The sequence below is a fragment of the Culex pipiens genome, chromosome 3 (assembly GCF_016801865.2).
Source record: "Culex pipiens pallens isolate TS chromosome 3, TS_CPP_V2, whole genome shotgun sequence".
In the NCBI taxonomy this organism is placed as follows: Eukaryota; Metazoa; Arthropoda; class Insecta; order Diptera; family Culicidae; genus Culex; species Culex pipiens.
In genome coordinates, this window is record NC_068939.1 from 73,227,292 (window position 1) to 73,254,027 (window position 26,736).

A 26,736-nucleotide genomic window follows, 5' to 3' on the forward strand; every position below is an offset into this window, starting at 1 on the left:
TAATGATACTTACTTTTACTGCTCATACAACCTCCGGGTCATGAGCTGTCTCCAGATGCGCTGCCACTGGACTCGGTCCTGGGCTGCTACTCTCCAATTCCGTCTAATAATAGTTATTATGAATAAAAGATGGATTTTGCTCTCTTTTCATCATAAACAAATATGTTTTGTTAACAAATTTGGCTTTAAACAACAAAAAAACCTAACAGACATTTAAACACATTTATTTCCGAAAAAGATCAGAGAAAACGTTTCAAAAACCACTGTAAACATAAAAATAATTATAAAAAGTAATTTTGATCAGTGTTGAGATTCGAGTGAGAAGAAGGAAAGCTTTTCTCATTCGCGAGCGAGGGAGAGAACTTGCAGTCCTTCTCTCTCTCGCTCGCGCTCGCCTTTTTTCTCGCGTTCTCGCTCTCGCCGCGAGCGCTCGCGAGCGCCTCGTGCTAGCCTTTTGTTCCAAGATAGCAATTTGTTTATCAGGTTTATGAATGCGAACGACACGATGGTAAAGAAGTGTAACTTCAATAGTTGTGTTGTTTTTTCTTCGTTACCAACTTGTTTTACTTCTCGCGAACGGGCAATTATTTCTCGCGAGCTAGCCCGTTCGCGAACGTGGGAGAGAACGGGCAATCGGTGAGTTTCTCTCGGCAGCTCGGGACTCGCGGCGAGAACTCGAGAGAGACGATTTTTTTCTCGCGAGGTTACGATAATGCCAACACTGATTTTGATACACATTTTTCCATATTAATTGGGTCCTAAAATGAAGCTTAGATTGCTGATATTGTTGTTCACAGCGATAAAGCTTATTTTTCTGAGTACAATAACCATTTGTACGACCACAAAGATTTTAAAATGGATTTTTAAATCAATTTTGAAAAATTAACCTCGCGGTCCTTCTTGACAGAAAAGCTCCTACTTGACAGCTCGTTCCAAGGGGACCATAGTTGATCCATCGAAAAAATGTTGTCTTGTCATTTTTTTTGCATTCAAATGAAAAAAAGTGATCAGAAATGGTTTTTAATCGTGTTTTTTACCGTTGTACATAAAAAATGGCATAGGGCTTTAGTACCCAATTACATAAATGGTTGACCGAAACCCTGACCTGATACTAAACATATATTGCTGTTGGCGGCATTTTTGGTTTATTTTAATAAAAAGAATCATTCTGAGCAGCTACAGGATTTTTGCCAAAAAAAATAAATAAGATTTATTTTATTTTGATTTGTGACCCTCTGAAATGTTATTCCCGAAACAGCGCCACCAAACATTTGGTGGCGGCTTCAGCAAGCTACATCAGTATCACGGGCCTGACCGAAACTAAACAATAGCTTTGTTGACAGTTGCTGTTAAAACCACACAAGTTTATTTTAGAAACATGTTTTGTTCTTGATTTATTATTATAAAATATCATTTCTAGAGTTTTTTTTGATTAGGTCCTATAAACATATGAAAGACAATAGTTTATTGGTCCTTTTCAAAAAAAACTCTGGATTTCAAACTGCAATTATGATGCTTCAGTTCAGTACAATTAACTATAGTTTTGATTAATTATAAATTCTTACGGTTTCAGCATTTTTGGTACTTTAAACATGATAACAGCTATATTTATACTCATATACTCATACACTCAACCCCCGGTGGCCGTGGGTGATTTCAGATGTCGAACTCAAAACACTTATTTTGGTGAAAAAGACAATTCAATGCCAGTCAACATTGTTTTTAAAGATGCTGAACATGCCAAATAAAAGATTTGTTGACAACAACGCGCTTGAAATTGTGATGTATTGAATTTTTCATCAAAAACCCTTCAGAGGGTCCACTTCAGGAAAGGGGTTTACTAATGGACAACGTACCCTACAACGTTGTGAAATGATTCACCGCGCGTGCTTCGCTTCAGCTTTAAACACGACCTGACCGCGGTAGACATACTCACAATCGTTGATTCAACCTGAAAGAGATAAGTTCAGCACGATGGATGACATCAGTAAGTGTTCCGAAGACGAAGTGTTTTGGTTTGGACTGTTTGACGACGTTCCGGAAGGTGTGCTGCATCCCTTGCTGATCGACGACTGCGAGGACGAAGCAGAGACGAAACGTAAGCTCAAATTGCAAGCTGGGAATATCTACAAGCCGGTAGATGGGCTAACTCAACTGCATCGGGCACTCCGACAGAAGAGAGAGGCTAGCATAAAGCAGTTGATTGACGCATATCAGGAAGATTTCGAGAAGGTTGGGAGTTATTTGGAGACGCAGTTTGGGTGGTATTTGGCTGATCGAGTTTGGTTGAGGAAGACCATACTGGTAGCGAGTAGCGAAGACGAGTGTCGAACTGCGAAAAGTTTGGAAAACAAGAGGATCAGTTGCGAACAGTTGCGTGAAGCAGTGTTTGTACTGCTACAACACCCGGTGAACGGCGAAGAAGTGGCGATACTTCATCCAAATGATTCAACTCGACTGTCAGTCATTCAGCTGATCACCCGGTTGATCCCAAATGGCTTCCTGTCCTGGATCTGTCAAGAAACCAACGGAAGACGTGAAACGATCATGGAAACGGCCGCATCACAAGGCTTGAACCATGTGATCGTTCGCCTGCACGAGTTGGGAGCACCGATCGCCATTCCGGAGCACAACCCGTTGCTGTCAGCTTGTCGATCCAGCAAAAAGGACACGATCGAGCTGCTGCTCACCAGGTTCTTTGACAGCTTTGACTGTACCCTTCGGGATGGAGACAATTGCAACGCAGTGATCATGGCAATGAGCATGAATGATCCAAAAGTTTTCGATCTTTGCCTGGAGAAGCTGATCGCGTATCGTCAGCAGTATTACCACGAAACAGAGTCACAAGCATTCAACGAGTTGATTCGGTTTGAGAACGACGAGTCGACGGCATCGTCAGCTTTTACCCTTTGTCGAAATAGGGTCAAAGGTCGAGTAGAGCATGCCATAGAGAAGTACGGTATCGATCTCTCGTACCAGTGGAAGGAGGTAACCTTCTTGGTGTGCATGCTGAGCAGAAAAATTGCCACGGAATTCTGCTACGAGGGCATCCGACGCGATCCGCAACTTCTCCGAATGATACGGCATACGAAATTCCTTGCAGGGGTTGAACAATCATTCGCTGACGTGGGTTTCGACGTGTCCAACTTGGACGACCTACCACAACCGTACTCCACTGTTAGAGGATCCAAAGGAGAGACACTTCTCCACCTGGCGGTCGAAAAAGACGACCGAGAACTGTACACCAAGCTGATCGAGGCTGGTTGTGATCCGGACACGCTGGACAACGAAGGCAATCATCCGATTCATTTCGTGAAGAGCGAAGCTATGCTGGATCTGATCATCGAGCGACATCCAGAAGGTCACAAGCTGGTTAAACTATCTAATCAGGACGGATTTACGGTTTTGCACAAGCTTTGCTCGCTTCGGATGGAAGACGAGCCGCTCATCTCGATGCTGAAGAAGGTGATCGACCTTGGAGCGGACGTTCACCAGTTGACCAACGAGGGAGAATCGGTCGTGTTCTTCTTGGGAAGTTTAGCCGCTCTGGAGATGTTCAGGAAGCTCAACGTTCAACTCGACACGACGAACAAAGACGGCGAAACCGCACTGATGCGACATCTGAGACAAGGAACCACCTGGATGACACGTGAGCTGTTGCCCCTCCTTCACCAGCTGCCAAAGTTTGAAGAGCATGCCCACAAGTATCTGGAGGCGATGCTTAGCTGTACTCGTGATTTTTTCGAATGTTTCTATCAAGTCGCTTTGGAGCAGAACCCGGAAGTGACCAAGTTGATGTTCGACTCACTGTTCAAGCACTCCCGCGAGGAGGCCTCCCGAGTGTTCAGCAAAGTTTGCGGAACTGCGCACAGCTATGCTGTGGGAAAGTTTTTGGAGTTTGACTACGATCTGGACTACAATTACCAGGATGAGTACGGAAACACCCCGATAGTGGGACTGCTGAGCTACATGGAGGAGCCGAACAAGCACATTGTGGAACAGTTGCTCCAGAAGGGTGTTCGTCTTCACATCCGTAATGACAGAAGTCATGACGCACTGCTAGCCTTTGTTGAGCGATTTCGCATTGCCAAGTGGTGGGGACATGACGCTGAAACGGTACAGCTTCTGGTGGATCATGGTGCAGCTGTAAATACAGTCGACGGGGACGGGAATACTCCGCTGCACTTGGCGTTCAGAGATGGAGAAGTGGAGCTGGTTGAAGTTCTAGTCCGGAATGGAGCCGATCTCAGTGTGACGAATAAGAAAGGAAAAGTGCCGCTGCAGATGGCGTCTTCTGTCAATCAAGAGTTGTTTTATTTCTTGAGATAAAAATAAAGAAATTTCAATGGTTTGACTCGAAACATCCCCGAAATATTGATTTCAACATCGCTCGAAATGACTCAACGTGTTTACCGATAAAAGTCTGTCTTTTTTCCGCAGGTAAGCTCAGAACCTAATTCACCTCGCAAGAGATAAGACCGCGGTATCAAAAACCACCGAGAGTTAGAGATATGGAAACGGATGAATTCGGCTTCGCGTTGCACGTCGATTCCTCTGATGACGACGACGACGTCGAAGACGTCACAGAAGATCCGGAACTCGCAGCAAACATCTACGGATCAACTCAGCTGTACCAGCTGATTCGCAGCGGAAACCAGCGCCGGATAGTTCAGCTGATCGATGCATACGGAGAGGATTTCGGCAAGGTTCGGAAGCACCTGGAGCGCAAGTATCGGTGGGATAAGGAAGACAAGATATGGTTGAAGAAGACGATTCTGGTGGCTTGTAGTGAGGAGCAGTGTCGAGTTGCTAAAAGCTTGGAGAATGCGGTGATTAAGTTGGAAGATTTGCGGAAAGCTGTGTTTGTGCTGCTGCAACATCCGGTGAACGGTGAAGAGGTAGCGATTCTTCATCCAGATGATGCGAGCAAATTACTGGTTACCCAGCTAATCATACAGTTGATTCCAAACGGATTCCTCACTTGGAAGTGCATCGCTTCAGGCGGTAAGAACGAAACCTTCATGGAAGCAGCCGCGGCTTGTGGACTCCACGAAGTGATCGACAAGCTGTACGAACTGGGCGATCCGATCGCGATCCCACAGCACAATCCGTTACTGCAGGCTTGCGGCTTCGATCGGAAGGACACGATCCAGTGGCTGCTCACGAGGCACTTTGACAACTTTGACTGCACTCTCCGGGATGCTTCCCAGCGCAACGCGCTGATCGTGGCGCTGCAAAGAAACGATCCCAAGATGGTGGAGCTTCTGCTGGGGAAAATGATTGCCTATCGATGCAAGCACTACGGGGAGTCGGAAACGGAAGCGTTCAACAAGGTTTTTCGCTACGAAAGCAGCGAGTCAGACGCGTCGATTTTTACTTTTCTGTGGCGGAGTAAGCCAATGTACGAGGTTGTTGAAAAAGCTGTAATTCAGTACAAACTTGATCTATCCTATCAATACAATTACAGTTCAAACATAGAACACCTCTTAGACGCTGAAATTGCACTAGAGTACTGCTTTGCAGGAATCCGTGGCAATCCCGAACTACTCGGAATCCTTACCTCAAAAAATTGCTCAATCCTGCACGAACTGCTGCGAAAAGGGCACGTTGACTTTCTCCGCGAAATGTACCGCACTAGTCCCGATATCCAGCGGTACTTTGACAGTGATGCCGGATATGCTACGCTGCACGCAGCTTTGATGAATGAAAATCGAGAAGCGGTAGCGTTCATCTTGGAGCATCATCGAGAGTCCCTTGAACGTGATCAACGGATGCTCAAGGAGAACGTCGTATGCTGCAGACATTACCCAATGCAATACTACGACCAACGGATGGAGCTGTTCGAGGAATTTTTCCCGAGTTATCTGGATGATATTGAACGAATAAGGGCGAATACGGAAGCTGAGCAGTGTAATTTTGGTCAACAACATAGAACAGAGACTTTCGATGCCTCACCAGAACCTTCTTCAAACACCATGGAATCGAATGACGTACCCCTTCTACACCAAGCAGTTCAAAGAGATGACCAGCATCTATTCATTCAGCTGCTGGAATCAGGTCACGACATCGACGCGCTGGACACCGCCGGAAATCATTCGATTCACTTCGTTCAAAGTGAGACCATGCTGGAACTGATTGTCAACCGACATCCCGACGGTCAGCGGATCGTGCATCGAACGAATCACGAAGGATTCACGCTTCTTCATCGCGTCTGCTCCCTTCGAATGGATCACAAAACGATGAGCGATCTGCTGAAAAGAGTGATTGAATGTGGAGCGAATGTTCACCAGCTGACGAAAAATGGCGAATCGATCGCGTTTTTCGTTGAAAACAGCGACGTTCTGGAGTACTTGAGGGAGTTTGACATTCAGTTGGAGGTGGTAAATCAGGATGGAGAAACTGCCCTTGAACGACACTTGTACAACGAGAATGTTCAAATGGCACGAGCTTTGCTGGTTCGTACTCACACGTTGTCGACGTTCAGGCAACGTGCACACAAATATTTAAATCTTATACTGAAAAAAGGTCGCTACTTCTTCATCCGGGACTATCAGGACGTGCTGGAGAAGCATCCGGAACTGACGAAAGTCATATTTGACGGCCTCTACAACCACTCACGCGAGGAAGCTTCACGACTCTTCGCTCAAGCTTGTCGCAACGAGATCTACTTCATCGTTGAGAAGTTTCTCGATTTTGACTACGACTTGAACTACAACTTCGTCTACAGGGAAGACGAATACGACGACGACGCTACACCGCTGCTGAGGCTGATAAATCCGCGTGAGAACTTCTCAAACGAACATCTGATCGAACGACTTCTCCAGAAAGACGTTGACGTGAGCGTTCGAAACGGTTCCGGATGTAACGCCCTCCTAGCACTGGCCCTTCGATATCGCTTCGCAAACGGAAGCGAAAACGGTGAGAAGCTGCTTCAGCAGCTGATGAAACGTGGTGCGTCGATCGATTCCGTAGACTTCGATGGGAATACCGCACTGCATTGGGCTTTTCTGAGTGGCCGATTGGAGTTGGTGGAGGTGTTGGTCCAGAATGGGGCGGATTTCAGAATAAAGAATAACGGCGGGAACATTCCGTTGCAAATGGCGGATGCAGTTAACCAGGAGCTGTTTTATTTTTGGTCGTAGACTGTAAAATGCAATAAACTTCCGAGAAACTCGAAAGAATCGTTGTTCTGCCATGTGTAGCAATATCACACACCCCCATGAATCACGTGTGCGACTTTCAACTTGCGAAATACGAGAAAAATCACGATTTTTCACGATCATGCTGCTGCCACCACAGCGCATCGCATCCCTGCGGGAAAGTGAGAACCACAAACTTTGTTGATAAACAAACATTTCTCCACTTATTTAGTAGGTTTGCCTCTTCAGGCAACGCGAAGGTGTCCAAACATTGCGAAATGAGTCATTACGCCGGTAATTCCCAATATAAACGAAGATTATTGCTGCTGCTGAGCTCACATACGAATACAAACTGGAGGAAGAAAGATCATACGTGAAAACTCATGAAAACACCATCCAGATGGAAGAATTCAGCTTCGGAATGTTCGACGAGCTGCTGGAGGGTGATCGGCATCCCCTGCAGATCGACGACTACGCGGATGAGGAGGACGATCTGCAGCTCACCTCAACAAAGCCGAGCCTAGTTGACAGGCTAAGAGCCCAAGAACCCTCCATCTACGCACCTGTGGGAGGTGACACCAAGCTGCACTTTGCCATCCGGTGCGGCAAACAGGTCGATATCGATGCCCTGCTGCAGTTGTATCGAGAGGATTTCGACAAAGTGCGGGATCACTTGGTAGGGAAGTACGATTGGGATGCCGAGGACAAAATTTGGTTTACGAAAACCATTTTGGTGGCGACCACTGATGAGCACTGTCAAAGTGCAAAGGACTTGGAGAATCGGAACGTTGGTGCTGAAGATTTGCGACGTGCAGTGCTTGTACTGTTGAAGTACCCGGTAAATGGTGAAGACGTGGCTGTCTTACATCCCAGCAAGTCCGATCGTTTGCCGGTAGCCCAGCTTATCCAAACTCTAGTTCCAAATGGGTTTCTATCGTGGAACTACGTTGGGACGGAAGGAAACCAAGAAACGTTTGTTCAATCAGCCGTGTTAAAAGCAATGCATCATGTCATCGAGCGACTGTACGAGCTTGGCGCTCCAATCGCCATTCCAGGCTACAACCCGCTGCTGACAGCTATCAGATGTAACAGGATGGAAACGGTAAATTGGCTTCTAACGGAGCATTTCGATCACTTCGATTGTACACTTCGAGACGCTGGAGAATGTAACGCATTGATAACCGCAATGCAAAGAAACGACGGAGCATTATTCGATCTTGTTGTCGAGAAGATGATAGCCTATCGGCGGAAGTACTTCGCTGAAACCGAAGAAGAAGCGTTTCACAAAATATTTATATTAGTACATGAGGAGTACTCGTACACCACGATCTTTACCTACGTTAAAAAGTCTGGACCAATTTTCGAACGGGTGGAGAAGGCTATTCAAAAGTACAAACTGAGGCTGTCACATCGATGGAAGAACATCATCGTACTGGGAAGTTTGATCGAACGTAACATTGCACTGGAATACTGCTTCGAGGGCATTCGAAACGATCCACAACTGTTGGGATTGACAGAGCACGAGACGACGACTATTCTGCATCAACTGCTAAGATGGGGTCATCTCGAGTTCATTCGTGAAATGTATAGCAAGTATCCAGAGGTGCAGTCCTTCTTCAACTCAGACGGTGCCTTCGAAACGCTGCGAAAAGTGATCTTCGATCAAAGTCGTGAGACGGTACAGTTTATGCTCGAGCATCACGAGGATTTTTTGAAAAACGACATGGAAAAATTAAAGGACAAATTGCTGTGCTATTACCAGGAAGAATTTTATGAGGAACGGAAAGACCTTTTCAAAGAGTATTTTCCAGAGCTACAAGACAGTATACAAGAGGTATTGAGATGGACGCACATAGACGACTATTACTACGGCATTGAAGGATCGTTTGCCAAAGCCAACATCGATGTTTCAAATTTTGACAAGCTGCCCGAACCATATGCAACCGTCAGAGGATCAAACGGAGAGACTCTTCTCCACTTGGCTGTAGATAAAGACGACATAGAACTGCTGGTTCGGATGCTGGAAGCAGGTTGCGAGCTGGACGTACTGGACAACGACGGAAACCATCCAGTTCATCTGGTGAAAAGCGAAAAAATGCTTGACTTGATCATCGATCGACACACGGAAGGTCGGAGCCTTATCCAGCGAACCAACAACGATGGCTGTACGGTTCTGCACAAGCTCTGCCAACAGAGCATAGATTCTAAAAAGTTGGTTTCCCTGCTGGAAAAGGTGATCGCGTACGGTGCGGACGTGCACCAGCTGACCAAGCATGGTGAAAATGCTGTCTTCTTCGCTGGAGATCACGACGTGTTAGACTTTCTCCGGAGTCACGCAGTGAAACTGGACTATGTTAACAACAGTGGAGAAACTGCGCTGGAAATACTTCTTTGGAATGTTTGGGTTGCCCGACCACTGTTCAGTTACGTCCACGACCTACCCTCGTTCAAGGAGCATGCCCACAAGTACCTTGCACCAATGCTGAATCAATCCGGACATGTCTACACGTACGACTACAAAGTCATTTTCGAGAAATACCCCGAAGCAGCACGGGTCATGCTCGACTCCGTGTACGAACATTCCCGCGACGAGGCCTGCCGACTGTTCTCTAAAGCCTGCACTACCGGCTTCGTCTACGTGGTGGAACTGTTTCTGGACGGCAACTATGAGCTGGATTACAACTACAAAGACCAATACGAGGATACTCCCTTCCTCGGACTGATCAAACATATGGAACAAGTCACCGCACGAGTTATCAGGCGATTGCTGGAGAAGGAAGTCGACCTACGGGCACGGTGTGAATGGGGCAGAGACGCTCTGATGCACCTGATTTGGCGGTATCGAACCGCCAAATTGAAAGGACTTGGACTGGACACCGTGCAGCTGATGCTGGATCATGGAGCGTCGATAAACACTACGGACGAGGACGGAAATACGCCGCTTCATTTGGCATTTGAGCAGAAAGAATTTGAATTGGCAGAGTTTCTGATTGAAAATGGTGCCAATTTGAACGCAGTGAATAACATAGGAAAACGACCGTTCGAAATGGCACCATCGTTGGATCGGGAACTGTTTTACTTTTATTCGGAGTAATTCATATAATAAAATTCATATTGGTTCGGATTACTTTTTTTAACAAAAAACCTTAAAATTGGTCCGATCATTGCATTAAGCACGTGGCCTCCAATTTGTAAATTTTTAACCTCCCTCCCCTTTGCTTTGCATCCCTACAAAATTTCTTCTTTTTGTATGGACCATGTTTTTTTGCTAGACTGATCAAGAAATACATACTCCACCGGTGCACCGGTTTCCAGACTTTACCAAGCTGAATAAACCTTATTTTGTGAATAGTTGCATAAACTAATGTTTGAAGACAAAAGTGAGGTATAGTTTCAACATCGTAAATCATAAATGACATAAATTTAAGCTTACAGATTTTTTCAAAATTCATTAATAAGGCTTGTTTTTAAACATAATTTTGACAAACATTTATAAAGACTCTTGAGTTACTCAATTGTTTCTATATTTCTCGCACATTTTTTTTTTGATATTCATTAAAGTGGTTCAAACATGACTTTTTACTGTCCAATACAGGGTTGAAATGTATCAGTTTAATGAGCCTTTTCAGACGCCTATCCTTATAGTTTCAGAGGCTCCAGAAAAACTTAAAACTTCAGTTATTGTTTTGACAATTTAAAGAAAAAATAAAAAAAATCTAAAAAGAAGTCCGAGTTTCGAACTGAAGCGCTTTGAAAGAGTAGAGTTGTAATTCAATGTCAGTCCTTGGAAATTACACCCATTCACGAAATATTCTAGCAGAGCTGTACTGCCAGAATCCTGCTAGATTGGTAGAACATGCAACAATGCATAATCTCCACGTGCTCCTTTAAGTTTGTGAAATACACCATTTTCCAACATTGCACCTCCACCAACAATTCTATACCGGCATTTAATATGACCAAGCGCATCCCTGTGGAAGAGTGAGAACCATACGCTTTGTTTGTAAACAAACCCGAAGCTATCCATTGAATTTCGTATCTGCAGGCAACGTGAAAGTGTCCAAATATTGCGAAATGAGTAATTACACCGGCAATTCCCAATATAAACGTAGATTATTGCTGCTGCTGAGCTCACATACGAATACAAACTGGAGGAAGAAAGGTCATTCGTGAAAACGCGTGAAAACAACTTTCTGATGGAAGAATTCGGCTTCGGACTGTTTGACGATCTGCTCGAGGGTGAAGTGCATCCACTGCAGATCGACGAGTACGAGGATGAGGAGGGCTACCTGCGCAAACTGAAAGACAAGGAGCTGAACATTTATGCACCTGTTGCTGGGGACACCAAACTGCATCGCGCCATCCGGAGTGGGAAGCAGATCGAGATCAATGGCCTGATTGAAGTTTATCGAGAGGATTTCGACAAAGTGCGGGATCATTTGGTGGCGAAGTATCAGTGGAATGGCGAGGACAAGCTTTGGCAGAGGAAGACTATATTGGTGGCGAGCAGTGAGGAGCAATGCCAGAGTGTCAAAAACTTTGAAAATCAACAAGTTGATGCAGAACAATTGCGACGAGCAGTGTTTGTTCTGCTTAAACACCCAGTGAATGGTGAGGAAGTTGCAGTACTGCATCCGGATAAAACATGTCGCGCAGCTGTAGCTGAATTGATCACGACACTTATTCCAAATGGTTTTCTTTCATGGAATTTTGTCAGAACAAATGGAGTCAGAGAAACGTTCATGCAAGCAGCTGCTAGTAAAGGACTTCATAAAGTTATCGATCGACTTTACGAGCTTGGTGCTCCGATCGCCATACCTGATCACAATGCACTGCTTACAGCGATTAGAAGTAATAGGAAAGAAACGGTGAGGTGGCTTCTAACCGAGCATTTCGATCACTTTGATTGTACGCTTCGAGATAGTGCTGAACACAACGCTTTGATTGCGACCATTCAAAGAAATGATGCTGGATTGTTTGATCTTGTTCTTGAGAAGATGCTTGACTATCGACAGAAGTACTTTAATGAAACTGAAGAGGAGGCGTTTCACGAAATATTTCGATTAGAACATGAGGAGTACTCATACACTACAATCTTTACCTGCGTGAGAAAATCTGGACCGATTTATGAACGAGTGGAGAAAGCTGTTCAAAAATACAAACTGAAGCTGTCACATCGCTGGAAGCACAGTGTCGTACTGGGACGATTGATCGAACGTAACATTGCACTGGAATACTGCTTCGAGGGCATTCGGAACGATCCCCAACTGCTGGGCTTGATAGAGCATGAGACAACAACCATTCTGCTCCTGCTGATAAGGTCCGGACATCGTGATTTCGTTCTAGAAATGTACACTAAACATCCCGAGGTGAAGTCCTTCTTCAACTCGGACGGTGCCTTCGAGCTACTACAAAAAGCGATCGCCGATCAAAATCGTGAAACGCTACAGTTTATTCTTGCACATCACGAAGGATATTTGAAAAGTTACATGGACAAGTTGAGGAACCAAGTCGTTTGTTGCCAATATTACACAAAGGAATTTTATGAAAAACATCGTGACTTGCTCAAAGAGTTCTTTCCGGAGCTGAGAGATAGTATAGAAGAGATGATGACGAAGGCGCATACGAGCAAATATTATTACGGAATTGAAGGATCGTTTGCCAAAGCCAACATAGATGTTTCCAATCTCGACGAGCTGTCCGAACCATATTCAACCGTCAGAGGATCGAACGGAGAGACTCTTCTCCACTTGGCTGTAGATAAAAACGACAAGGAACTGCTGGTTCGGATGCTAGAGGCAGGTTGCGAGCTCGACGTGCTGGACAATGACGGAAACCATCCAGTTCATCTGGTGAAAAGCGAAGAAATGCTGGACTTGATCATCAATCGACATCCGGAAGGTCGAAGCCTTATCCAGCGAACCAACAACGATGGCTGTACGGTTCTACACAAGGTCTGCCAACAACGTATGGATCATAAACCTCTTATCAACCTGCTGGAAAAGGTCATCGACTACGGTGCGGACGTGCACCAGCTGACCAAGAACGAAGAGTCGGCCGTCTTCTTCGTAGGAAGCTGTCGCTTGCTGGACGTTCTGCTAAAACACAAAGTTCAACTGGATATCGTCAACAACTGTGGAGAAACTCCTCTGCAACGACATCTCTACAGCGGAAACACTTGCATGGCAATGCCACTATTTAGTTACGTCCACGACCTACCCTCGTTCAAGAAGCATGCCCACAAGTACCTTGCACCAATGCTAAACCAAAGCGGGCATGTTTACACGTACGACTACAAAGTCATATTCGAGAAATACCCTGAAGCATCACGGATCATGCTCGACTCCGTGTACGAACATTCCCGCGAAGAGGCCTGCCGTCTGTTCTCCAAAGCTTGCACTACCGGCTTCGTCTACGTGGTGGAATTATTCCTGGACGGCAACTATGACCTGGATTACAACTACAAAGACCAATACGAGGATACCCCGTTTTTAGGACTGATCAACTACATGGATCAAGTCACCGCCCGAGTTATCAAGCGATTGCTGGAGAAGGGAGTCGACCTGCGGGTACGCTGTAGATGGGGTAGAGACGCCCTGATGTACCTGATCTGGCGGTATCGAACCGCCAAGTGGAACGGACTTGGGCTGGACACGGTGCAACTTCTGCTGGATTATGGAGCGTCGATAAACACTACGGACGAGGACGGGAATACACCGCTGCATTTGGCATTTGAGCAAAAAGAATTTGAGTTGGTAGAATTTCTGATTCTAAATGGTGCCAACTCGGACGCAGTCAATAATAAGGGGAAGCGACCGTTTGAAATGGCGCCAGCTTTGGAACGGGAATTGTTTTACTTTTATTGTGATGACTTGTGCCGTACTTAAGAGTTGGCACACCCTCGTGTGTTGACGTAAACGCCTGTTGATTCTATAATAAAAGTTTATAAGTGTTTATTTGTATTCCGCATTGTAAATAATTTTTAAATCAGATATTGCCGATTCCGGTGATAGTTGGTTGCTGCTAAATTATAACATGTTGCAATATCACGTTCACATGAATCATGAAGCGCGTCCCTACAGGAAAGTGGCTCATTGCATTGAATTTCGTATCCTTTTGCAACGTGAAGATGTACAAACGTTGCGAAATGAATCGTTTCGCCGGTAATTCAAACTATAAATGTGGACTTTAACTGCTGAGCTCAAATACGAATTCTAACTGGAGGAAGAAAGGCCAGTCGTCGTTCAAGCTAGGTCAATCAACATCTTCATGGATGAGTTCAGCTTTGGACTGTGATCGGCATCCACCGGAGATCGACGACCATGAGGATGAAGAGGGCGATATGCAGCGAACATCAACAAAACCGAGCCTTGTTGACAAGCTAAGAAGCAATAAAGGCTGCATCTACAAACCTGTAGTAGGTGACACCAAGCTTCATAACGCCATCCGGTGCGGCAAAAAGGGTGGTATCAATGCATTGCTGGAGTTGTGTCGAGAGGATTTCGAAAAGGTGAGGGATCATCTGGTGTCAAAGTATCAGTGGAATGTTGAGGACAAAATCTGGCTGAGGAAGACTGTTTTGGAGGCGAGCACTGAAGTGCAATGTCAGAGTGCTAAGAACTTGGAGAATCGACAGGTTGGTGCTGAAGATTTGCGACGAGCAGTGCTTGTACTGTTGAAATACCCAGTTGAAGGTGAAGAAGTGGCCGTCTTACATCCGAATGAAGCAAGTCGTTCAGCCGTAGCAAAGCTCATCACGACTCCAATTCCAAACGTTTTTCTATCATGGAACTACGTTGGGTTGGAGGACACACGAGAAACATTCATTCAATCGGCTGTATCTAAAGGAATGCATGACGTCGTTAATCGATTGTACGAGCTTGGCGAACATTCCCGCGAAGAGGCCTCCCGACTGTTCTGCAAAGCCTGCACAACCGGCTTCGTCCACCTTGTTCAGCTGTTTCTGAACGGAAACTATGATCTTGACTTCAACTACATGGTATATACGACGGAACGCCACTACTCGGAATAGTCGACTGCATGGATCAACCGGACGGCTTTCTTTTTGGCAGGCCAGGGGGTGTAGGGGTAAGCGTGATTGCCTCTCACCCAGTCGGCCTGGGTTCGATCCCAGATGGTCCCGGTGGCATTTTTCGAGACGAGATTTGTCTGATCACGCCTTCCGTCGGACGGGAAGTAAATGTTGACCCCGGACTAACCTAAAAAGGTTAGGTCGTTAGCTCAGTCCAGGTGTACGAGTCGTCTCCCTGGGTCCTGCCTCGGTGGAGTTGCTGGTAGGCAGTTGGACTTATAATCCAAAGGTCGTCAGTTCGAATCCCGGGGTGGATGGAAGCTAAGGTGTAAAAAGAGGTTTGCTATTGCCTCAACAATCAAGCCTTCGGACACCTAGTTTCGAGTAGGAATCTCGCAATCGAGAACGCCAAGGCAATGCTGTAGAGCGAATAATTTGATTTTGATTTTTTTTGAGAAGACTGAATGACACAAAAATTTCATCATGTTTCTTTACATTGACCTATCACCTTACGCTTCACTTGGAGACGGTGACTTAAGCGAATTGTATACTGGGATTCGTCATGTTGAAATTGATAATTGGTAGTTGAACCAATTTCACCTGCACCAGATTCTCGCCACCATGAGAGCCACAATCCATTGCAAGCGCAGGGATTTGAAAGACGGTAAGTGTTGATGCTCAATTTTTTAAGGGGTATGGGAAAATCTCCAAGGTATACCAAAATAAGTTTCGCTTGGAGTTGGACGGTTTTTGGGAAAAGATAAGGTCTAGGATAGCTTAAAACGTTACGACCATGCTTGGATAATAAAGAAAACTAAATTGTAACAAAAACATTCTTTAATTACAATCACAATGCTCAACTGTAAAAATAAAACAGTTCCTGATCCAACATAGATGCTCTTTCAAAAGGCCGCTTTCCATGGTTATTAACAGCACCCAAGTCGGAACCATTCCGGACCAACAGCTCAACCAGTTCCATTTCGCCATCTGCAAATGCCAAATGCAACGCCGTATTGCCGTCATCGCCTGTAGTATGAATCGACGCTCCATGGTCCAGCAGCAACTGCACCGTTTCAAGCCCGTGTCCATGGCACCGGGCAGACCGAAATCCTCTGACCAGCGTAAGCAATGCATCCCAACCGCACTCATTTCTCACCTGCACATCAACACCCTTCTTTTCCAGCAGCTGCTTCACAATGTGCAAATTTGGTAGTTCCATGTAGTTGAGCAGACCGATCAAGGGCGTGTTATTGTACTCAAACTTGTAGTTGTAATCCAGGTCGTAGTTGCCGCTCAGGAACATTTCCGATATGTAGATAAAGGCACAGTTGCAAGCTTTCGCAAGTAGTCGAGAAGCTTCCTCGCGTGAATGACCGCACACGGAATCGAACATGACTCTGGCTGATTCGGGGTGAGCTTCGAGAAATTTTTGGTAATCAAAGCTGAAAAAGTCCCTGCTGTAACGCATCATTGGAGCGAGATACTTGTGGGCATGCTGCTTGAAACAGGGTCGGTCATGAAGGTGGGTAAGTAATGAGTTTGCCACACAGACGTTGTAGTTGACTAGATGTCGTTCCAGGGCAGTTTCTCCAGCTTGATTGGCAAGATCCAACTGAGCTCCATGCTTGCGAAGGACATCCAGCAGGTGGCTGTTTCTGACGAAAAAGACGGCTGACTCGCCGTGATTGTTCAGCTGATTAACGTCCGCACCGCAGGCGATCACCTTTTCCAGCAATGCTACATGTGCCCAAACATTCATGTATTGCTGGCAAACTTTGTGCAAAACCGTACAGCCATCATTATTTGTACGATGGATAAGGTTGCGACCTTCCGGGTGTCGATCAACGATCCAGTCCAGCATTTCTTCGCTTTTCACCAGATGAACTGCGTGGTTTCCGTCGTTGTCCAGCGCGTCGAGCTCGCAACCTCCTTCCAGCATCCGAACGAACAGTTCCTTGTCGTCTCTTTCTGCAGCCAAATGGAGAAGGGTCTCTCCGTTTGATCCTCTGATTGTTGAATACGGCTTGGGCAGCTTGTCAAAATCAGTAATACTGTCGTAACAAACACATGAACTTACTTTCTCCACTGACGACAGAACATTCTCTCGATACTCCGGGAAGAACTCCACGAGTATGGCACGTCGCCGCTCATAAAATTCATTCGTGTAATACTGGCAGCAAACGACATGATCCCGCAACTTATCCAAGTCACATTTCAAATACTCCCCATGTTGCTCAAGCACAAACTGTACCGTTTCGCGACTCTCATCGTTGATAGCTTTTCGCATCACTTCAAACGCTTGTTCAGTGTTGAAATAGGGTATCACATCGGGATGTTTGGTGTACATTTCACGAACAAACTCAAGATGTCCCTCCGCTACGAGTTGGTGTAGAATTGTAATGGTATCGTATTCAGTCAATCCCAACAGCTGGGGATCTTTCCGAATGCCCTCGAAGCAATACTTTAGTGCTATCTTACGCTCTATCATACGTCCCAAAACGACGTAGTTTTTCCACCGATGCGAAAGTTTAAGGTTGTACTTTTGAATTGCTCTCTCCACCATTTCACACATCTGTCCAGGCTTTCCCAAGTATTCAAAAATTGTAGTGTATTCGTATTCCTCATTTTCCAAACGAAATATTTCGTGAAACGCTTCCACTTCGGTTTCATTGTAGTATTTTCGACGATAGTCGATCATCTTCTCGAGAACAAGTTCAAACATGGATGCAACGTTCTTTATAATAGCAGCAATCAGTGCGTTGTGTTGATCACTATTTCGCATCGTACAATCAAAGTGGTCAAAATGCTCTGTAAGAAGCCAACTCACCATTTCTTTTCTATAATTGCGGATTGCTTGGATCAGCGGGTTGTGTTCGGGAATTGCAATTGGGGCGCCAAGCTCGTACAGTCGATCGATGACGCGTTTCGATCCTTTAGAAGCAGCGACCTGCATGAACGTTTCCTGGGCGCCAATGGTACTGACAAAATTCCACGATAGAAACCCGTTTGGAGTTAGAGTTGTTATCAATTTGGTTACAGCTGATCGATTTGCTTCATTCGGATGTAAGACAGCTACTTCTTCACCATTCACTGGATGTTGAAGCAGAACTAACACTGCTCTTCGCAAATCTTCAACACCAACCTGTCGATTCTCCAAGTTCTTCGCACTCTGACATTGCTCCTCAGTGCTCGCCACCAAAATAGTCTTCCTCAGCCAAATCTTGTCCTCAACATCCCACTGATACTTCAACACTAAATGATCCCGCACTTTGTCGTAATCCTCTTGATACAATTCCAGCAGTGCATTGATCTCGATCTGCTTTCCACTTCGGATGGCACGATGCAGTCTCGCCTCTCCACACGTTGGCTCATAAATGTTCAGCTTCTTCTCCTTCAGCTTGCGCTTGTAGTCCTGCTCATCTTCGAACTCCTCGATTTCCAAAGGATGAGGTTCCCCCTTCAGAAGATCGTCAAACAGTCCGAAGTTGAAGTCTTCCATTGGGCGGCGATGCTCGTTCGTTTGTTTTCACGTATTTTCACGAATGACCTTTCCTTCTCCAGTTTCGATGCGTGTATGTGCCGAGCAGCGGAACTAATCTACACTTATATCGATAAGATTGGGATTCACCGGCGACGTGATGATTCATTTCACAATTTTGGACACCTTCACGTTACACGAAGAGTCGAAATTCGATGTGTGCTTTTGTTTACAAACAATCTCACTCTTCCGCAGGGATGCGCCGGCACTTCGTAGAAAAACGTTCTGCTTCTATCCCATGATTCGTAATAAATACTGCGCAGTTCGGATGAAGAGGTAGCAAGTTTTGTTTACTAACAGATACAGGTACCTAACGAACTGTCAAAACACCCAATCCGTCATTTGACAGAATGGCAGTGTCTTTTGACGGTCCCGAGGTAAAAGATTAGCCGCAGTCGTAAAACTTTTGTGTTGGAAATTTCGGCTTGTCCGGAAAATTTGTGAAATCGACCGAACCGTATTGTGATAGTTAATCGAAACATGTCTGTGCAGTGTCGTTAGTTAGTTAACATGGTTGTGCGAGCAAAATCGAAACTTTAGAACGAACTAAGATGATGTGATTTACCGGTTTTTGTAGTACCGTCCCTACGATGGAGGCTGGAATCGCGGTAAGTATCCATACGGTTGAATCAACAGAACAGCTATTAATGTGTCTATTATTCCTCAATTGCTCAGGCTTTCGATCCGAACGACTTGATCTGCTACTCGCCGGAGGAGTCCGAAGATGAGGGCGAACCTCCGCCGGCCGAGTTCCAGCGGCCTGCTTCTCCGCTTCTTCCGCCGCCTCCACCACCTCCGGTGGCGGCACCAACTCCAAGTCCGGCCATTGACCTGGCTGCCATATCCGGTGAGGAGATCCAACTAACCGTGCCATCGCCGACGCCAGCCACGAGTCCGCTGCAGGGCGCCCGCTTCAAGTGCAAGTTCTGCCCAGCTTACACCCATACGGCGGAGGATTTCATCAAGCACTTCATCATGCACTTTGGCCGCAACCGGATCTCGTACAAGCAGATGACCCGGGAAGAGGTACGGGCGTTGCCCAATGCAAACGAAAAGTTCGTTTGCGGAGTTTGTGCGCACTGCTTCGAGGCTCGGGAAGCGGTCAAGGAGCACATGATAAAGGATCATGGCTTCAAGGAGATCAAGCCAAAGGAGGCGAATAAGCCGTCCGAGTCCACGGTCGTAGCTGCTCCCACTGGAAGCGTCCCACAAGCTGGAACAAAGCGAAAGCTGGACGATGATTTCGTAGACTCCCAGAAGCTTCCAATCAGCGATAGTTCCTCAAGTTCGTCCGAAGCAGCGTCCGAGTCCAAGCCGGGATCCGCTGCATCATCTGCCGCGGCATCGAAAGCTCCTCAAGTGGCCACTTCCAGCAAGCCGGCCATCGCAGGCTCTGCTGCGTCCGCTTCTGCTGTCCTCCCGGTAGTCTGTGATAGTGAAACACCAAAATCCTCTGCAATTCAGCAGCAGCAACCGCCATCAACGTCAGCCGTCGCCCAGCCGAAGCTGGATGAAGCTGCCGAGGACGCCGAACTGAACGAATTTCTCCAGCCCATGACGCTAAAGGCCCTCAAGCTGAAACTGCTGGCCGGACTGAAGCTCAAGTGTCCCCAGAAGGGCTGCGTGTACAAGTTCGAAACGCGCGCCAAGCGGGACATTCATCTCAAGTGTCATAACATAGAGCCGGGCCTGATCGGGCCCGGCGGTCCCGCACCGAGCAAGGACGAGAAAAAGGACAACTTCAAGTGTTACCAGTGCGGGTTGGAGTTTCCTCGGTGGCGCGAGTGTTCCCAGCACCTGTGGAAGCAGCACAAGGTCGACAGCAACATGCTCAAGTGTCCGGTATGCGACGTGCGGTTCGAGTTTGCCGGTAAGTCCAGTTTTAGCCCCAGGGTCCAGGGAGTCCCAACATAACAGCAGAGTAGTCTACCTTACTCACTGAAGCTGAGCGATATGCTCCGGGGTCAAAATTCGACCACCTTTTGCTTGTTACGGCGGTAGACTCACAGATTTGAACTTGAGACACGACATTCCGGATGCAGCACCATCATTAACCTCCCAACCACCCACTGACCTCATGTCCGCTTCCTTCGTGTCCTGTTCCGGATTCCACCAACCGATTCCAGCACAACTCAATCTCACTCACACTTCCGCGCCGAACGTTCACTCTCAACTGTCCACAGCGTAAACATAAACATTGTCTTTTGCTAGCAGGACCAAACATAACCAAACTTTTCGGCACCCTCAGCAAACGTCAAATCAATCCAAATTGCTGCCGGATCTTTTCCCGGATCTCTCCCGGAAAAGATCCGGCAGCAATTTTGTATGGTTTGACGTTTGCAGAGGGTGCCGAAAAAAGATAAACAAATTACTTTGTACATCAGCCAATAGAGGAGAAAAGCAACTCGCGACAAAATTTTGAGGCTAGGAATTTTGACAGGTATGATTTTCATAAAGTATTCGCCTCCTTTTCTCTCCCACAGAAAACCTGGGAACGAGGTAGCTGTCAAACTAGGCCAAAATGTTAAAGTCACTCACAAAATGAACTTTGAGTGATTTGAGTTCATTTCTGACGTCACGATTTTCTCCTCTATGCGCCTCTTTTCATTCGCTGTCAAAATCAAGTACACGCTTATATGAGTACTTGTCTGTTTTGGGTTATTATTACCCGATCAATATTTTTATATTATTTACATTATTTTGAAAGATGAAGACCCTACAGAGTCCTTGGACGACCCAGAACATCCCAACACTTAAACTCTTAAAAAGATCTTAGATTAGTCAAGTTTCAAAGGTCCAAAATAAACAATGATTCAAATCCCACGACCTCCTTCCAGTAAAAGTCTACCGGCACCTGCAAACGCATCGACCCGTCAAAGCCTACAGCTGCCCATCGTGCGGCAAGTCGTTCGCAACCCAGTCCCAGCTGTCGGTGCACGAGGCCCTGCACAAGAAGCAGCTGCAGCAACAGCGTCCAAAGCCCAAGCCGGCCGCCGCTTCCGCTGGAACTAGTGGTGGCGGCCCTTCCGGTCCGGATGGAAAAGGCGGAGATCCCGGCGCCGCTGCCGGGGATGCCGAGGACGAAGGAGAACCTTCGGGAGGGGAGGAGGGTGGCAGCGGTAAGCCGGCGGAGAAGCTTCCGTGGTACGCCGAGCGCAAGTGCGACATCTGCGGGCACATGTTCAGTAACTCGAAGATTCTTAGCAAACACATCAAGACGGTTCACCACAAGATCAAGCCGTTCATCTGTAACGTGTGCGGGTACAAGTCGGCCCGGAAGGTGACGCTTACGGTGGGTTGGAAGAGAAGTGTTATGTTTGAGGTTGTTCTAAAAGAATCCTTACTTTCAGATTCACATGCGTCAACACTCGGGTTTGAAGCCGTTGGAGTGCAAGGAGTGTCCCTTCCGTACAGCGGATCCTAGTGCGCTGAAGTACCACGAGAAGCGCCACAGCAAGGTGAGTGTAGTAATCAGCCCATCAGGTGACATCACTAACAACATCCCAACTTCTTTCCAGGACAAATGGTACGAGTGCAAGTTCTGCGGCCTGCTGACCATCCAGGCCAGCGCCCTCAAGACGCACATCCGCCTGAACCACCCGAAGGAGTACGAGTCGATCAAGTGCGACCTGTGCAATTTCACCTCCGTCAACCCGGAGCTGCTGGCCCGCCACAAGAGCGACCACAAGGCGGGTCTCATCAAGAGCGAAGACTCGCACGATTCGGTGTCGTCGAAGCGCTCGAAGAACGCACCGGAAAGCTCGTCCGACTGCTTTCTGCCGATCGAGAGTACGGACTCTGTGGTGCACGACGCCGGCGGCTTTACGATTCCGGCCGTCATCAACGCACCGGTGGCGCACTCGGAGGAAACGCAGTTTCCCACTTAAAGAGGGGCGGATTTTTTGTGTGTTTTGAACAATATGATAACGCGTATAATCGTTAGCTTGCAAGACTTTGAGTGTGTGCAACGCAGACTGCTTCAAAAGCGGCGTAATTCGTGTTTTTATTTATTTATTTTTGTAGTACCGTCATAGTAATGTAGCATTTTTATATTACGACACAAAATATTTAACGCAGTAATAAATACAGGAAAAATAAAATGTCGAAGAATCGCTTGCTGTGAATTGTGGTGTTTGTTGTTCTCAGACCTGGTTTGAAGAAGAGATCACAGACAAAAAGCCCTACACTGAAAAAAAAAGTACCAAATTCCTAAATTCTAGGAGTTTTGGCTCCTTTCCTTATTTAGTAATTGGGTTTTTTTATTTCAGTGCATATTAAGCCTATACAGTAGTTGTTCGGTAACTGGGAGTTGTTTAACTGGGCTGCTTTTTAAATGGGCGTTCGATAACTGGGCCGTAGCCCAGTTAAAAAGCAGACAAACGTCAAAAAACCAAAACAAACCGAAATGACCGAGGGGTTAACTGCCCATGTTCGCATAAATGTCCCATATGCAAAAACAGCAAGCTGAGAAAAATGCATTTGAAGTTTGTCCCATACATAAGGCTACGTGTTAAGTTTTCGCGAAAAACTGGATTTCCTCCTGATTTCTAGAAAAAAGTACTGGATGTTATAGGCTCTTTTGAAAGAGCACACGATTTTGAACCAAACTGCATCAATAACTCGAAATCGATGAAAATGCATATGGGACATTTATGCGATCAGGGGCAGTTAATGGATGCAAAAATCATATTCAATAAATAAAAAAACTTTTTTCAAACCTTTATTTATTTTCAAGTCACAATTAAAGAAATATGAAAAGTAAGCATTGTAAATACATTTTACAAACATTTATTTTTATATTTCATCAGGGAAATATTATGCATCGGTGGTCCCTTCGTTATTTTTCGTTCAGCCCGGTTAGCGAGCAGCATTCGGTGACTGGGCTACGTTCTCAGCCCAGTTACCGAACAAGTACTGTAGTTTCATTTCCGACCTGACACGCTGGAATTAGTCGATTTAAAAACGATCTATGATACAACTGGATCTACTGCATAAGTACTGCGGGAAATTTTAAATCGCTTACTTTTGCAAAAGGTCCTATGTACATAGGAAACCCATGGCGCATTGGTTGTTTTGAAAAAGTAATCTAGATTTATTGAATGTTGTTCTGCTTTTGGCTGTGATTAATATTTTGCAACAAAACTATATAGGACAGCGACATTAAAAGTGAATAAAAGTGTAAAGATACTTGACTGCATGTAAAAAGTCATACAACTACAAGTAAATGTATATTTATTCTAATTTTATAAAGTCAAATCGTACAATAAAGCAACAAATAAGCTTTGGAATTTCTTGTAAAGAATTTTTTTTATATCATAGTGTTTGGAAAGTGAGTATGGGAAATATACCCATTTTAAGCGTAATAAGCGATCGTGTTTGAATGATGCTGGATAATCTGGAGTGTTCCTTGAAATTTACTAACACCAAGTACACCAACGAGTAGAGCAACTTTTTGTGAATATTTCTGTTTATTTTCAATTTTGTTAAAAGTTATGCTATTCCTTTTACAAGCATTTAAAAAAAAATTCCCAAGTGCATTTTCATCAGTCGAGTGCATTGGGCCACGCCCATTTTCCTATTTTCAGCTTAGTTCTTTTTTTCTTCCAGCGCTCATTTGGGTACTAAGCAGCTGCCAACATTGATGAAATTTTAAGCGAACACTCACAAAAAGTAGCATTCATAGAGAAAATTTCCTGGCATCACTGGCACACTCCTACAGGCGCTGCTGGTGATGCTGGTGGCCACCCTTTGTTCTTTATTTGCCTTCGCTTCTCACTCGGTTTTCTTCAGCCTTCGATTGGAATGGGTCGTCTAAATTCAAATGTCAAAAGACTTGGCGCGTTTGTTTTTTTTATGGCGCTTGCTAATTATTTACATGTTTCGGGATTATTTTTCAAGTGAGTGACTAACTAATGTGCAAAAGAACATGTTGCCGGTAGTTGGAAGCAATTTTATATCTTAAGCGCTTTGAAAACGTTAGCGCAAGTGAAAAGATATTGATGGCGACTTTCGTTTAACAGTTAAGCTCTCATCTTGTGTGTGGATGTGTGTGTGTGTGTGTGTGTGTGTGTGTGTGTGTGTGTGTGTGTGTGTGTGTGTGTGTGTGTGTGAGTGTGTGTGTGTGTGTGTGTGTGTGTGTGTGTGTGTGTGTGTGTGTGTGTGTGTGTGTGTGTGTGTGTGTGTGTGTGTGTGTGTGTGTGTGTGGTCCAATCCAATACCCGCTAACCGGTAGCGAAATTATGGGAAAGTATAATTTGTATCAGACTTTGTATATGCCGAATGCTGATACAACTTATCTCAGTCCCGGGTATTAGGTGGTGATAGCCCTCGCGCTGCTTCCAACGACCCATTTCAGAATGGCAGAGATCCTAGCGGCCCAATTCCGAGGTCGTTGGGCATTGTCCGGCCCCGCCTTAACATAGAAGCAAGCACCAGACGAATCCTTGATCTATCTTAAGACTCCCAATCCCTTCAGGCAAATCAGGGATCAGAGCGTATTTAATATGAGAAGAATACAACATGTTTTATAACCTTCAGATGGCCGACTGGTTAGAGTCCCAGACCATCAATCCAAAGGTGTGAGTTCGAATCCCACCTGATTCAGTTTCGTTTTTGTTCATATTCAAAGTTCCAATTCCTGATTCCAAATTTCAAAGGTACCGACCGGGATTTGATCCCTGAACCTTCTGCTTGTGAGGCAGAAGCCGTAACCATTAAGCCACGGAGCCGGTTAGTCTTGCGTGTGGATTTGTGTGCCACCAAAATGATGAGAAATGGTTTCGCAAAATAGAAATTATGTATGATCAAAAGTGCATTAAATTTGATCTTTTTGGCCAGTAAATGGCATAAATTTGCGTGCTTACTTGAGGCGGTGCTGGTTTCAGCTCATGAAAAAATAGTAATGCTTTATAGTTTTTTCCTTGGAAATCTAACTTCTCGTGTTTTAACAATTTAAAGTTATCAAATATTTGGAGCAAATAAAAAAAATTGCAGTTATTTACCGCTTCTCAGTAATACAAAGTAGTTTTTCAATGATTGTTTTTATGGTTTTATTCTATCCTCTGGTAAGAAATCAAGGGTTGGTTTGTGACATTTTTATCAAAATTTAGTTTAGAGGATTAAAAATCAAAAACATAATGGAAGACTGTTTTTGGAATGATGCTAATTTATCGTAATTTAAATCATGTTTTTGTGCTATGAAAAAACGTTCAACCATAGTCAATTATGAACCTGAAAACCATGTGGCATAATAAAACCTGGGGGTTGAAAAGAGGGAATGCGTAACGTGATTTTCAAATGATCCCACTATATTTACATAAAAAAAGTAGAAGGTGGTTCAAGCACAAGCGTGACTTTTTCCTTACACTTGAACAATTTGTTTTTTTTTTTTTTTTTTTTTTTTTATTGTTTATTCGTCAAGCTTATGTAGACTACTTACAATTTTCTTACATACTAGATATTATTTCTATTGTACAGATTTTTTCGTAGTTCCGGTTTAGACATGTCGAAATGTATGTACTGTGAATTTTCATTATAAAAGCGCATCATTTGATTTAATGGCGAATTTTTTAAATAATTTGTCGTGTATGCAGTTATTCTAAAAAGTGGTGAATTTCTAAGAGTACGGCTTGGTTCATGAATACTATTGCGTATTACTGAAAATAATGCTGCTGACTGTATGCGTTGAGAAATAATGTCGTTGATGAAAGAGAGCATGGCAAATTTACGACGTTCTTGTAATGATTGTATGTTTATGAGCATGCAGCGTGCTTCATACGATGGGAGAGGAAATGCAGTCCAGTTAAGTTTACGTAGTGCGTACAGTAAGAATTGTTTTTGGACAGATTCAATACGTGCTTGGTGTACGGCATAGTATGGATTCCAGACGATACTACAGTATTCCAAGAGTGGCCTGACATACGTTATATAGAGTAATTTAATAGTATACGGGTCCTGGAAGTTGAATGCAAAGCGCTTTATAAAGCCTAATGTACTTTTTGCCTTGTTTATTATTGTGTTATAGTGTT

The 26,736-nt window shown here is 45.1% G+C and overlaps 5 protein-coding genes across 5 annotated transcripts; 4 read left to right on the forward strand and 1 right to left on the reverse strand.

The window, feature by feature from the left end:
- Positions 1-1,888: 1,888 nt before the first annotated feature.
- LOC128093608 (uncharacterized) lies at positions 1,889-4,346 on the forward strand. Its single transcript, XM_052711060.1, has one exon. The coding sequence runs from the start codon at positions 1,975-1,977 to the stop codon at positions 4,327-4,329; it is 2,355 nt and encodes a 784-aa protein (XP_052567020.1). The 5' UTR covers positions 1,889-1,974; the 3' UTR covers positions 4,330-4,346.
- Positions 1,970-7,181, forward strand: LOC128093607 (putative ankyrin repeat protein RF_0381). Its single transcript, XM_052711059.1, has 2 exons — positions 1,970-2,098; positions 4,441-7,181. Exon 2 carries the CDS (start codon positions 4,512-4,514, stop codon positions 7,140-7,142), a length of 2,631 nt encoding a protein of 876 aa, XP_052567019.1. The 5' UTR covers positions 1,970-2,098; positions 4,441-4,511; the 3' UTR covers positions 7,143-7,181.
- A 169-nt stretch (positions 7,182-7,350) lies between these two features.
- Positions 7,351-14,093, forward strand: LOC120416561 (uncharacterized). Its single transcript, XM_052709909.1, has 3 exons — positions 7,351-10,229; positions 11,159-11,174; positions 11,252-14,093. Exons 1-3 carry the CDS (start codon positions 7,540-7,542, stop codon positions 14,024-14,026), a joined length of 5,481 nt encoding a protein of 1,826 aa, XP_052565869.1. The 5' UTR covers positions 7,351-7,539; the 3' UTR covers positions 14,027-14,093.
- A 1,934-nt stretch (positions 14,094-16,027) lies between these two features.
- On the reverse strand, positions 16,028-18,670 carry LOC120416562 (uncharacterized). Its single transcript, XM_039578294.1, has 3 exons — positions 18,285-18,670; positions 17,999-18,149; positions 16,028-17,905 (listed from the first exon to the last, which is right to left on the reverse strand). Exons 1-3 carry the CDS (start codon positions 18,668-18,670, stop codon positions 16,028-16,030), a joined length of 2,415 nt encoding a protein of 804 aa, XP_039434228.1.
- A 447-nt stretch (positions 18,671-19,117) lies between these two features.
- On the forward strand, positions 19,118-22,833 carry LOC120416559 (zinc finger protein 91). The gene is made up of 5 exons (XM_039578290.2): positions 19,118-19,317; positions 19,385-20,579; positions 21,547-22,001; positions 22,060-22,167; positions 22,228-22,833. Exons 1-5 carry the CDS (start codon positions 19,300-19,302, stop codon positions 22,594-22,596), a joined length of 2,145 nt encoding a protein of 714 aa, XP_039434224.1. The 5' UTR covers positions 19,118-19,299; the 3' UTR covers positions 22,597-22,833.
- Positions 22,834-26,736: the final 3,903 nt, after the last annotated feature.

What these genes read in the sequence shown, in the direction of transcription:
- LOC120416562 (XM_039578294.1), bottom strand. Translation starts at nt 18,670, where the DNA reads ATGGAAGACTTCAACTTCGGACTGTTTGACGATCTTCTGAAGGGGGAA. An exon ending in GAAGATTTGCGAAGAGCAGT is followed by an intron (nt 18,150 to 18,284) that starts GTTAGTTCTGCT and finishes GAATTTTGTCAG; the next exon opens with TACCATTGGCGCCCAGGAAA. An exon ending in GCAATTATAGAAAAGAAATG is followed by an intron (nt 17,906 to 17,998) that starts GTGAGTTGGCTT and finishes GCTATTATAAAG; the next exon opens with AACGTTGCATCCATGTTTGA.
- LOC128093608 (XM_052711060.1), top strand. Translation starts at nt 1,975, where the DNA reads ATGGATGACATCAGTAAGTGTTCCGAAGACGAAGTGTTTTGGTTTGGA.
- LOC120416559 (XM_039578290.2), top strand. An exon ending in CCCGGAAGGTGACGCTTACG is followed by an intron (nt 22,002 to 22,059) that starts GTGGGTTGGAAG and finishes CCTTACTTTCAG; the next exon opens with ATTCACATGCGTCAACACTC. An exon ending in ACGAGAAGCGCCACAGCAAG is followed by an intron (nt 22,168 to 22,227) that starts GTGAGTGTAGTA and finishes ACTTCTTTCCAG; the next exon opens with GACAAATGGTACGAGTGCAA.
- LOC120416561 (XM_052709909.1), top strand. Translation starts at nt 7,540, where the DNA reads ATGGAAGAATTCAGCTTCGGAATGTTCGACGAGCTGCTGGAGGGTGAT.
- LOC128093607 (XM_052711059.1), top strand. Translation starts at nt 4,512, where the DNA reads ATGGAAACGGATGAATTCGGCTTCGCGTTGCACGTCGATTCCTCTGAT.